A 12211-nucleotide genomic window follows, 5' to 3' on the forward strand; every position below is an offset into this window, starting at 1 on the left:
GGAACACACATGGCAGTGTGCTTTTCTTTCCTTCTCCCCTTCACCCACATTTGGCATTTCTCCCCAGGCTATCCCTCCCCACCTCCCCCTCCCACTGGCCCTCCCCTTTTCCCCCCAATAGACCCCAGTGTTTAGTATTCCCCTTTCTGTGTCCATGTGTTCTCATTTTTCATCACCCGCCTATGAGTGAGAATATGCGGTGTTTCATTTTCTGTTCTTGTGTCAGTTTGCTGAGGATGACGTTCTCCAGATTCATCCATGTCCCTACAAACGACACAAACTCATCATTTCTGATTGCTGCATAATATTCCATGGTGTATATGTGCCACATTTTTCCAATCCAGTCTATCATCAATGGGCATTTTGGTTGATTCCAGGTCTTTGCAATTGTAAACAGTGCTGCAATGAACATTCGTGTACATGTGTCCTTATAGTAGAACGATTTATAGTCTTTTGGATATATACCCAGTAATGGGATTGCTGGGTCAAATGGAATATCTATTTCTAAGGCCTTGAGGAATCGCCACACTGTCTTCCACAATGGTTGAACTAATTTACACTCCCACCAACAGTGTAAAAGTGTTCCTTTTTCTCCACATCCTCTCCAGCATCTGTTGTCTCCAGATTTTTTAATGATCGCCATTCTAACTGGCATGAGATGGTATCTCAATGTGGTTTTGATTTGCATCTCTCTGATGACCAGTGACGATGAGCATTTTTTCATATGATTGTTGGCCTCATATATGTCTTCTTTCGTAAAGTGTCTGTTCATATCCTTTGCCCACTTTTGAATGGGCTTGTTTGTTTTTTTCCTGTAAATCCGTTTGAGTTCTTTGTAAATTCTGGATATCAGCCCTTTGTCAGATGGGTAAACTGCAAAGATTTTTTCCCATTCTGTTGGTTGCCGATCCACTCTAGAGTACATTGTTACTAACTATAGTCACAGGTTGTAGAATAATAGTTTCTAACATGAGATATAGTCTCTGCCCCTCCATCAGTTTCGCCTCTCTGCAGGTTTATTTCATCTCATCAGCACCCAAACGTGCTGTAATGGCTTCCATCTTAAAATCAAACCAAAAATCCTCTCTGGGTCCCATGTCCCTTTGAGCTACCGCCTCTTATCATGAAAGTATGGTTAACTCCATGTTTTCTCTTCCTCCCTGCTGGTCTCTCACACCTGCCATTGCGACATCTCCCAACCCCTACTCTCCATTCAAATTGTTCTTTTCAAGGTCACCAGTGATCCCATTGCCAGAGCACTGGTCGGCCCCCATCAGCTGGAACGGTCAGCAGCATTTGGCTAGAGTGCTTCTGCCTTGCCTTGGACTTCTCTCAGTTCTCCCACCCACTGGCTGCTCTTCTCACATCCTCTCCTGGCTCTCCATCTCATTGTCCTCTTGGACGTGCAAGGGACCCATGTTGAATCCCCTGTTCTCTGCACTCCCTTCCCTCGGGGATCTCCTGCAGTCATTTGATTTTGTATCTCCAGCCCTTCTTCAGCTTCCGGTCTTGTGTACTCAGTGGTCTATTTGACATCTGCCCCTGGATGTCTAATGGCATCTCATACTTAACGTGTCCCATGCAGACTCCTGATTTTACCCCCAGACCTGCTCTTCCCAGTGTGTTCCCCAGTCTCAGTAAAGGTCAAATTCATCAACCCAAGACACCTTGGGGTTATCATTTCACTGATCAGCAAATGCTGGCAGCTCCAACTCTAATGCGTGGCCTGAATTCAGCCACCTGCCACACTTCCCCCACAGCTCTCCCACTTCAGTCCACTGTGACCTCAGGACTATCTCAGCAGCCTCCTGGCTGTTCTCCCTGCTCCTACCCTTCCCCCTCCTGGTGTAGTCTTTTCTCCACTCAGAGGCACAATGATCCTTGAGAAAGTGAGTTGGGGAGCCAGGTGTGGTGGCTCACACCTGTAATCCCAGCAGTTTGGGAGGCCGAGGTAGATGGATCACTTGAGGTCAGGAGTTGGAGACCATCCTGGCCAATATGGTGAAACCCTATCTCTACTAAAAATTAGCCAGGCGCAGTGACGCACGCCTGTAGTCCCAGCTACTCGAGAGGCTGAGGTGGGAGAATCACTTGAACCCAGGAGGCAGAGGTTGCAGTGAGCCGAGATGGCGCCGCTGAACTCCAGCCTGGGCAAGAGAGTGAGATTCTCTCTCAAAAAAAAGAAAAAAAAAGGAAAGCGAGAGTTGGCTCCTGTCATTTCTCTGCTCAAAACTCTTCAATGGCTGCTTCCTGCTTCACTCAGAATAAAATCCAAAGTCCTTACCGTGGCCTACAGGGTCCCCCCAGCTAAGGCCACCTTCTGCCATTTTCTCCTTTTTCCTTCTGCTTCAGCTGCACCTATGACTTGTTCTTTCCACCACCTGGATCCAGCTTTTCCCCAACACCCTCACATCTGTTTTCCTCACTTCACTGAAGTCACTTTATTTAAAGTTGCTGCCGCTTCTGACCCTCTGTCACTCTTGGTCACCTTACCCTACCTTGTTTCTTCTTAGCAACTGCCACAGCTTCACTTTTTTCGGTCTATTTTCTACCCCCACAGATACCCAAACTGATTTTATATAAACCGCATGAAATCAGGGACTTTGCATGTTATGATGCTGCTATATTCCCTATACCCAGAACAAAATCTTATACCTGGTTGGAGTTCAATATTTGTGGAAAAAAAGGAAAAAGATACCACTTTTAACGATTAAAGTTTGGTCTCAGCTTCAGTCAGTGATAATTGAAAATGTTGTGCATGAGTCTTATGATCTGTTTACTTTGCTATGGATAATGGGTCAAATGGTGAAGGCAAGAAAGACTGCAAATGCGCAGTGGAGGGCATGGTTTAAAACAAGGGTGAGAATCACTGACTTTTCCCAATATACTAAAATTTGAGACTGATAAGATAATGGCAAAAGAGAGAAAATGGGACGAGTGGATTATAAATGTTATCTCAGGCCCCATGGAAGAGACAGCATACTGACAATGTTATTTTAAAAGTTACCCATCGGCCAGGTGCGGTGGCTCAAGTCTGTAATCCCAGCACGTTGGGGGCGCCGAGGTGGGCTGATCACGAGGTCAAGAGATTGAGACCATCCTGGCCAACATGGTGAAACCCTTTCTCTACTAAAAATACAAAAAAAATTAGCTGGGTGTGGTGGCGTGTGCCTGTAGTCCCAGCTACCCGGGAGGCTGAGGCAGAATTGCTTGAACCTGGGAGGCAGAGGTTACAGTGAGCAGAGATCGCGTCACTGCACTCCAGCCTGGCAACAGAGCAAGACTCTGTCTTAAAAAAAAAAAAAAGTTACCCATCTTTGGCTGGGCGTGGTGGCTCACACCTGGAATCTCAGCACTTTGGGAGGCCAAGGTGAATGGTCAACCTGAGGTCAGGAGTTCAAGACCAGCCTGACCAACATGGCAAAACCCCGTCACTACTAAAAAAAGGACAAAATTAGCCGGGCGTGGTGTTGGGTGCCTGTAATCCCAGCTACTCAGGTGGCAGGAGAATCACTTGAACCCAGGAGGTGGAGGTTGCAGTGAGTGGAGATTATGCCTTTGTACTCCAGCCTGGGCAACAAGAGTGAAACTGAATTTCAAAAAAACAAAAATATTTACCCATCTTTGCCGGGCATGATGGCACGTGCCTATAGACCCAGCTACCAGGGAGGATGGATTGAGCCCAAGAGCTCAAGACTGTAGTGCGCTGTCGTAATGCCTATGAATAGCTAGTGCACTGTAGCCTGGGCAACATAGTGAGATAGTGTTTCAAAAGAGAGAGAGAGAGAGAGAAGGAAGGAAGGAGGGAGGGATGGAGGGAGGAGGGAAAGAAGGAAGGAAGGGAGGGAGGAAGGAAGGGAAGGAAGGAGGGAGAAAGGAAGGGAGGGAGGGAGAAAAGAAGGAAGGAAAAAGAAACTTCTTTGAATACAGAGTACAATGGCACAATCTCAGCTCAAAAAGTGTTTTTAGATTATCCATCTTTAAAATACTAAGAAGGAAAATCTTTAAATATATTTTTTTTCTTTTTTTAACCACTAAACTAATGAGGATAAACATATCTTTTCTTGCTGTTGTTGTGTCTGTGTGTGTGTTTTGTTTGTTTTTGAGACAGAGTCTCACTCCGTTGCCCAGGCTGGAGTGTAGTGGTGCCATCTTGGATCAACGCAACCTCTGCTTCCCAGGTTCAGGCACCTCCCACCTCAGCCTCCCAAGCAGATAGGATTACAGGCATGAGGCACCACATCCAGCCTAATTTTTGTACTTTTATTACAGATAGGATTTCACCATGTTAGCCAGGCTGGTCTTGAACTCCTGGCCTCAAGTGATCCACCCACCTTAGCCTCCCAAAGTGCCGGAATTAGAGGCATGAGCCACCACACCCAGCTGTTATTATTGTTAATAAAAGCTTCCTTTCAAAAACATTCTTGATTTGGGTGGATGTGCTAAAAAAAAAAAAAAAAATAGGACACTGTATTTCTTGTTCTTTTCCTTATTGCTGAGGTGGTCAGAGTCCAGATAGGTGGCACCTAACCAATTAATGCCTTGTTTTGTTTTCTCAAAGGTCGGGTGGTGGGCATACTTCAGAAGAACTGGCGGGATTATGTGGTTACATTTCCATCCAAAGAAGAGGTCCAATCTCAGGGCAAAAATGCTCAGAAAATCCTGGTTACACCTTGGGATTACAGAATTCCCAAAATTCGAATTAGCACTCAACAAGCAGAAGCCCTCCAGGTAGGTGGCATTCTGCCACTACTGTGGGATCTCTACTCTTCTCCGTTCTTTGCCAGCTTTTTAGCAGTACCGGAAAGCATCATTAATTCCTTTGCATATAAGGAAGTAAATTATTGATAGCAACTGCCATTCGAAGATACTGGGATGTATTTTTGGGTGTTGTTTTTTTTTTTCAAGATGGAGTCTCACTCTTGCCCAGGCTGGAATGCAGTGGCGTGATCTCGGCTCCTCCACTCCTGAGTTCAAGCAGTTCTCCTGCCGCAGCCTCCTGAGTAGCTGGGATTACAGGCACCTGCCACCTGCCTGGCTAATTTTTGTATTTTTAGTAGAGATGGGGCTTCATCATCTTGGCCAGGCTAGTCTTGAACTCCTGACCTCATGATCCACCCACCTCCGCCTCCCAAAGTGCTGGGATTACAGGCATGAGCCACCATGCCCAGACATGTTTTTTTGTTTTTTAATTCATTTTTGGTAAAGATGGGGTCCTGCCTTGTTGCACAGGCTGGTCTTAAACTCCTGACCTCAGGCAGTCCTCCCACCTTGGCCTCCCAAAGTGCTGGAATCACAGCCATGAGCCACCATGCCCAGCCCCAAAATTCTGTTCTTTTAAAAAACTTTAAATATATGAGAACTATCCATTAAGTAGTCTGTGGTTAATAAATTCAGGCCAAAGAGAAATTGTCCTAGAAAGAGCTGTGTAGGACAACCAGAGAGAACATACATTATCCAGCTGTCCAACACAGAAACTTTCAATAGATACACTTTGCCAACACTAACAAGCTTTCCTCCAGCAAGCAATATAGAAATACGATCACTCTGCCCTGTAGGGATGATGTAGTGGTACTTCACGGAATTGATTATCCATAAAGGAATATAGCACTGGAGAGAAGACATAAACAAGAAAGTTAGAAATTAACCTTTACTGTGTCAAAGAGTATGGGCATTGCCCAATTTAATTCCCCCTGATATTTTAGTTTGTAAATGAGACACTAAAGGAGGATGTCTCCAGCCAGTTACCTGGCCCTTGTGCTTTTTACATCTTGAAGCCTTATTGCAGGCTCTGCAGGCCAATTGCACCCATTAAAACAGTTACCCTGTTTTCCATTCCCACGGTTTGCTGGAATTTTGGGGTAGTGGGGATTCAGTTTACACTGATACCTTCTTCGCCACCAGAGACCATCTTAGGAGGTCTTCAAGGAGGCTGGGCGCAGTGGCTCATGCCTGTAATTCTAGCATTTTGGGAGGCCAAGGTAGGCGGATCACTAGAGGCCAGGAGTTCAAGACCAGCCAGGCCAACATGGTGAAACCCCATTTCTACTTAAAAAAAAAAATTAAGTGGGCATGGTGGTACACACTTGTAATTCCAACTACTTGAGAGGCTGATGCAGGAGGATCAATTGAACCCAGGAGGCAGAGTCTGTAGTAAGCCAAGACCGTACCACTGCACTCTAGCCTGGATGACAGAGACTCCATCTCAAAAAAAGACTTCAGGGGCAGGGCGCGGTGGCTCAAGCCTGTAATCCCAGCACTTTGGGAGGCCGAGACAGGTGGATCACGAGGTCAAGAGATCGAGACCATCCTGGTCAACATGGTGAAACCCCATCTCTACTAAAAATACAAAAAATTAGCTGGGCATGGTGGCACGTGCCTGTAATCCCAGCTACTTGGGGGGCTGAGGCAGGAGAATTGCCTGAACCTGGGAGGCAGAGGTTGCGGTGAGCCGAGATCGCGCCATTGCACTCCAGCCTGGGTAACAAGAGCGAAACTCCGTCTCAAAAAAAAAAAAAAAAAGACTTCAAGGAAATTAGGAGCTTCCTGCCACACAGGAAACATTAAGATTGTTGTTTTAAAACTTAATCTGGACCATCCATAATTGAGTTTTCTCCTTGTGTTGCAAGTGTTAACTAGAATGTATTACAATCGGCTCTCTTTGGCAGACTAAAATTTCTAGTCCTCTTCATTGATGCAGAGAGGTAATACCTCCCTTCAAAGCACTGGGCCATGCATTTCATACCATCTGGCAATTTAGTAATAGGAAGAGTGAGAAACAAACAAACCCAACCGCGCACCACTTCCTGCCATTGGCCACTCTCTTTGGAACCCACTGCTCTTTGCCTCTTGTTTGATGCCTCTAATTGACCCACTTAACTGGGTACTCAGCTGTGTTTTATTTTTTCCCTTTGTGCAGGACTTCAGGGTGGTCGTGCGCATCGATTCCTGGGAGTCAACATCTGTGTATCCAAATGGACACTTTGTGCGTGTTTTGGGAAGAATCAGAGATCTGGAAGGGGAAATTGCAACCATCCTGGTGGAAAACAGTATTTCAGTTGTCCCTTTCTCAGAAGCTCAGGTCTGATTTTCCAGAAGCCTTTGATCTAATGACATTTTCTTTTTGCTTTTGTTGTTGTTTCATCATTAAGAAACACAAATTTTATTAGAGGAGGCATTCTGTTTTCTGGGTAAATTAAAAAAAAATGGAAAGAAAGAAAAATCTTTGTGCTATGTAACAACCCACTGGGTAAAGCCACAGAAAATGGAAAAATCTCACTCCTCTTTATTCTATATTTGGACCCAACTGAAGTCAGCTTCAAGTGTAGAATTGGTTTCCTATAGCCTCACAGCTCTCAAATTTTTCTATTTTCCAGCTGGGCTTAAAAATGATATGTCAGTGTCTTATAGTCAGTGTACATCTATCCCCAGTAACTACAAAGATACCTAGTTTCAGACCCAACTGAGCTCCACTCTCTGTCCAAATCATTTAACCGGAGGCCACATAAAGCTGCAGGGAGTGGATTCCTGGGATCCATACATCTCCAACCCATGGGTCAAAAATTATGCTCATTATGAAACACTTTTTGTGACCTTTACAGAAAACAAAAAGCCCATAAACATAAAACATCAGCTATTTCCATTGCTTTATGATCTTTTAAAACCCTCATAAATCTTCTGTATTATTCTTGCATGACTGTATTTGTCGTGTGCACACACTAATTTCTGTTCTGCTTCTTTCACTTAAAATTATTTTTATATATTGACATAGCCTACTTATTTTAATAGTTATGGTGAATTACAGAATGTCGATGTACCCTAGTCTGCTTAAGCATTTCTCAATTGCTGCGCATTCAGCTGTTTAATTTTTCAGTATTATAAAAAAAAAATGTAGGCCAGGTGCGGTGGCTCATGCCTGTTAATTTCAGTACTTTGGGAGGCCTAGGCGGGTGGATCACAAGGTCAAGAGATCGAGACCATCCTGGTCAACATGGTGAAACCCTGTCTCTACTAAAAATACAAAAAATTAGCTGGGCATGGTGGCGCGCGCCTGTAGTCCCAGCTACTCAGGAGGCTGAGGCAGGAGAATTGCCTGAACCCAGGAGGCGGAGGTTGCGGTGAGCCGAGATCACACCATTGCACTCCAGCCTGTGTAACAAGAGCGAAACTCCATCTCAAAAAAAAAAAAAAAAAAAAAATTAGTGTGTGTGCTTATAGTCCCAGCTATTCGGGAGGCTGAGGCAGGAGAATCACCTGAACCCAGGAGGTGGAGGTTGCAGTGAGCCGAGATCACGCCATCGCACTCCAGCCTGGACGACAGAGTGAGACTCTGTCTCAAAAAAAACAAAAAAGTTACTTCAAACATTTTTATAGACACTGTTTTTTAATTTCTTTTTGTCATTCTCTTGGAATGTAATCCTTAAAGTGAGATTACCAAGTCAAAGGGTATAAAAGCTTTAAATAGCTTTTGATATATAGTAGCAGATTGTTCTCTAGAAAAATTGGACCCATTTGCATTGCCATAAGGAATGTCTAGGTGTTCTTATTTTCATTATACTTTTTCACAGAACAGTAAATTATTTTAGAATATTTTACCTCATTAAATTTTTATATTTAACATAAGTTTCTGGAAATTATTTGTTGACTTGTTTGGCAGCTCTTAGTGAAAACGTTACAATAAAATAAAGTGTGGGCTAGATATCATAGGACTGGAATTTCCTCTTCCCTTTTAGCCTACTTAACTGCAAATTGATGGCTTAAATAGATAATAGTGGAGAGAAAAATGCCCTAGATAGGTCCTGTATAAAATTATCTTTAAGGGGTAAACCTTTAATATTTGGGACATGATTATTATTTTTTCAAGGCTTAAATTTACAGCTCAACTACATTTAGACAAACAGATCGTTTGAAAATGGGCTGCATGTTGTACTCTCATTCCAAGCCCCTGTAACTAAACAGGCTGGGAGTCGTTGTGGGGCATCTTCTGTCCAACTCTATGGGTCATCAGGGGTGGGGAACTTTTTCTTGTTGACTCCTGACTTTCCAGAACCCAGCACAGTACCCAAGACGTCTGAGGCAACTAATCAACAATTATTGCTCAAAGGGAGCCAACATAGGTTGACGCAGAAGGTAATTGAGAATCAATGAATTTGTATGTGGTCACATTGAGAATATCAGAGAATGGATTTTTATAGAAATCTGTGGTGCATGAATTGCTGAATATTTGGCCTCTCATACAGATGTGTGAGATGCCAGTGAACACACCAGAAAATCCCTGGAAGGTGAGTCCTGAAGAGGAACGAGAACGTAAAGACTTGAGGAGAAGCCATCTTGTGTTCAGCATTGACCCCAAAGGTTGTGAAGATGTGGATGACACACTCTCAGTCAGAACTTTACACAATGGCAACCTGGAACTTGGGGTCCACATTGCAGATGTGACACACTTTGTGGCACCAAATTCTTATATTGATATTGAAGCTAGAACAAGGTATTATGATTTTAAATCACACTATGGTTGTGTGTATGTGACTATATTTTGTGTCTGTAATAGTTTCAGGTGTTCAAAACAAAGATCTCCTATTTGTGCAATTCTGAAGGTTTCTTCCAGAAAAAAAAAAGTTGAGGTCCACTCCCTGGTTTCCTTTAGAGAAACAGTACCTTGGTCGACTTACCTCTCCTTTTTAACATAACCTTTTCCCACGTTTCCTACTAAATTGAAATGGGTTACATTTTCATGTAGTGATATGCTGTTTTATATAAACACTGGATCATTACTCTCCAATTTTTCTTATACAATGAAGATTCATGTCACTTGCCCTTTCTTTCTCATATCAGTGGAAGAATATTCAGCCCAAAGCAGACTCACTTAGAAAAGTGGGACCATGGGAATCGTTTTATTACCCAGTCTGCTGCACTTTATGAAACAGCAGCAGCCTTGGGGAATCTGTAGTGACATTTTGGCCATTTACCTCCCTGTGGTCCACACAGTCAGCAGTTCTGCTTCTCCCCACTGAAGGTCACGTTGCCGCATGTGTATCATTCACAGGGCCACCACTTATTACTTAGCGGATCGTCGTTACGACATGCTGCCTTCCATCCTCAGTGCTGATTTGTGTTCCCTCCTGGGAGGCGTTGATAGGTGAGTTTATGGCTTTTGTCTTCAAAGCTTGTCCTGGCTCTTCTGTGGCGCCTAATGCTGCCTACTCCTGCCCTATTTTTTCTTCTGTGCTACGCCCCATCCTGGCCCTGTGTCTCCCATCTGACCTCTCAACACCACCCCCAACCCCATCCCCACACCACTTACTTTTAGGCAGCTTTATTTCTCCAGCCTTCCCTGACCTTCCTTTCCTCTCTTCCGTCTGCTAGTGGTGGGACTGCATCTCCCTCTGTTGCTGGCTTTTTAAAGTCAGTTAAAATCTGAGAACAAATGTGTGTAGCTTTGTGCTTATGCATTCCCTGGTTGAAGTTGTCTGGCATAAGGATCATTTACTTGGGAGTTTTTTGTTTCTTCATTCGTTGAGATTAAAGTTTATGTTTCTCTTTGAATAGGTAATAGAATCATATAGGGCCAAACTCATAGGTCCCAAGAGGTATTTATTGAAAGTTTCCTATCACTTTCCCTCATTTACCAGTTCTGTATTAGTTTTCCTAGACATAATACACACACAAATATATATATATGATCTTTTTTTACACGAACGGTGGCATCATATAAGATTTAGCACCTTCTTTTAAAAACAACAACAACAATGTAGGCCAGGCGCGGTGGCTCACTTCTGTAATCCCAGCACTTTGGGAGTCCAAGGTGGGTGGATCACTTGAGGTCAGGAGTTCAAGACCAGCCTGGCCAGCATGGTGAAACCCCGTCTCTACTAAAAATACAAAATTAGCCGGGCGTGGTGGCACATGCCTGTAGTCCCAGCTACCTGGAAGACAGAGGTTGCAGTGAGCCAAGATCTCGCCACTGCACTCCAGCCTTGATGACAGAACAAGACTCTCTCAAAAAAAAAAAGAAAAAGCAAAGCTGAATGGTATCTTGGAGATCATTCCATATTAATAACAGTTGCACTATCTGTGGAAATTTGGATAGTTTTCAATCCTTTGGTATTATAAACAAAGCTATACATAGTTAACTTTGAATATAAGTCATTTCACATTTTCATTTTCATTTTCGTTTTTATTGTTATTTTTTGAGACAGAGTTTCACATGTTGCCTAGGCTGGTCTTGAACTCCTGGGCTCCAGTGATCCTCCTGCCTTGGCCTCCCAAAGTGCTGGGATTACAGATGTAAGCCACCACGCCCAGCCCATTTCACACTTTTTAAAGTACAGTATATGTGAAAGAGAAATTCCCATGTGTGATTATGGGATTTCTGTGTCAAGAGTTTGTGCATTTGTGTTTGAATCAATATTATCAAATTGCCCTCCTTAAAGGTTACATCAATTATATTCCTGCCGCTAATGTATGAGAGTGCTTATTTTCCCACAGCTTTGCCAACACAATATGTTGTATTTTTTTCTTTCCAATTTGATACATTAAAAATGGTATCTTAGAGTGGTTTTAATTTACATTACCATAAAAGGAATAAAGCTAAGATTTTTTTTTTTTTTTTTTTTTGAGACGGAGTTTCACTCTTGTTACCCAGGCTGGAGTGCAATGGCGCGATCTTGGCTCATTGCAACCTCTGCCTCCTGGGTTCAGGCAATTCTCCTGCCTCAGCCTCCCGAGTAGCTGGGATTACAGGCATGCGCCACCATGCCCAGCTAATTTTTTGTATTTTTAGTAGAGATGGGGTTTCACCATGTTGACCAGGATGGTCTCCATATCTTGACCTCGTGATCCACCTGCCTATGCCTCCCAAAGTGCTGAGATTACAGGCTTGAGCCACCGTACCCGCCCTTTTTTTTTTTTGAGACAGTCTCACTGTAGCCCAGGCTAGAGTGCAGTGGTGTGATCTCTGCTCACTGCAACCTTTGCCTCCTGGGTCCTGGTTCACTCAAGCAGGAGTTTGAACTCAGCCTCAGCCTCCAGAGTAGCTGAGATTACAGGCATGCGCCACCATACCCCAGCTAATTTTTGTATTTTAGTAGAGACAGGGTTTCACCATGTTGGCCAGGCTGGTCTTGAACTCCTGACCTCATGATCCACCTGCCTCAGCCTCCCAAAGTGCTGGGATTACAGGCCTGAGCCACCACGCCTGGCTTAAAGATAA

The 12211-nt window shown here is 43.8% G+C and overlaps 1 protein-coding gene across 20 annotated transcripts in view; it reads left to right on the plus strand.

The window, feature by feature from the left end:
- DIS3L (DIS3 like exosome 3'-5' exoribonuclease) overlaps positions 1-12211 on the plus strand; it is a 44909-nt gene that overhangs the window by 23340 nt on the left and 9358 nt on the right. For 19 of the 20 annotated variants that reach the window (XM_035258948.3, XM_078333461.1, XM_078333457.1 and 16 more), the window contains 4 exons: positions 4562-4731; positions 6920-7081; positions 9240-9487; positions 10046-10138. In XM_035258948.3, the coding sequence (XP_035114839.3) occupies positions 4562-4731; positions 6920-7081; positions 9240-9487; positions 10046-10138 (673 nt within the window). The remainder of the gene's footprint in view (positions 1-4561; positions 4732-6919; positions 7082-9239; positions 9488-10045; positions 10139-12211) is intronic. The other variant, XM_017976673.4, reaches the window with a different exon arrangement.

This window comes from Callithrix jacchus, chromosome 8 (assembly GCF_049354715.1).
Source record: "Callithrix jacchus isolate 240 chromosome 8, calJac240_pri, whole genome shotgun sequence".
Classification (NCBI taxonomy): Eukaryota; Metazoa; Chordata; class Mammalia; order Primates; family Cebidae; genus Callithrix; species Callithrix jacchus.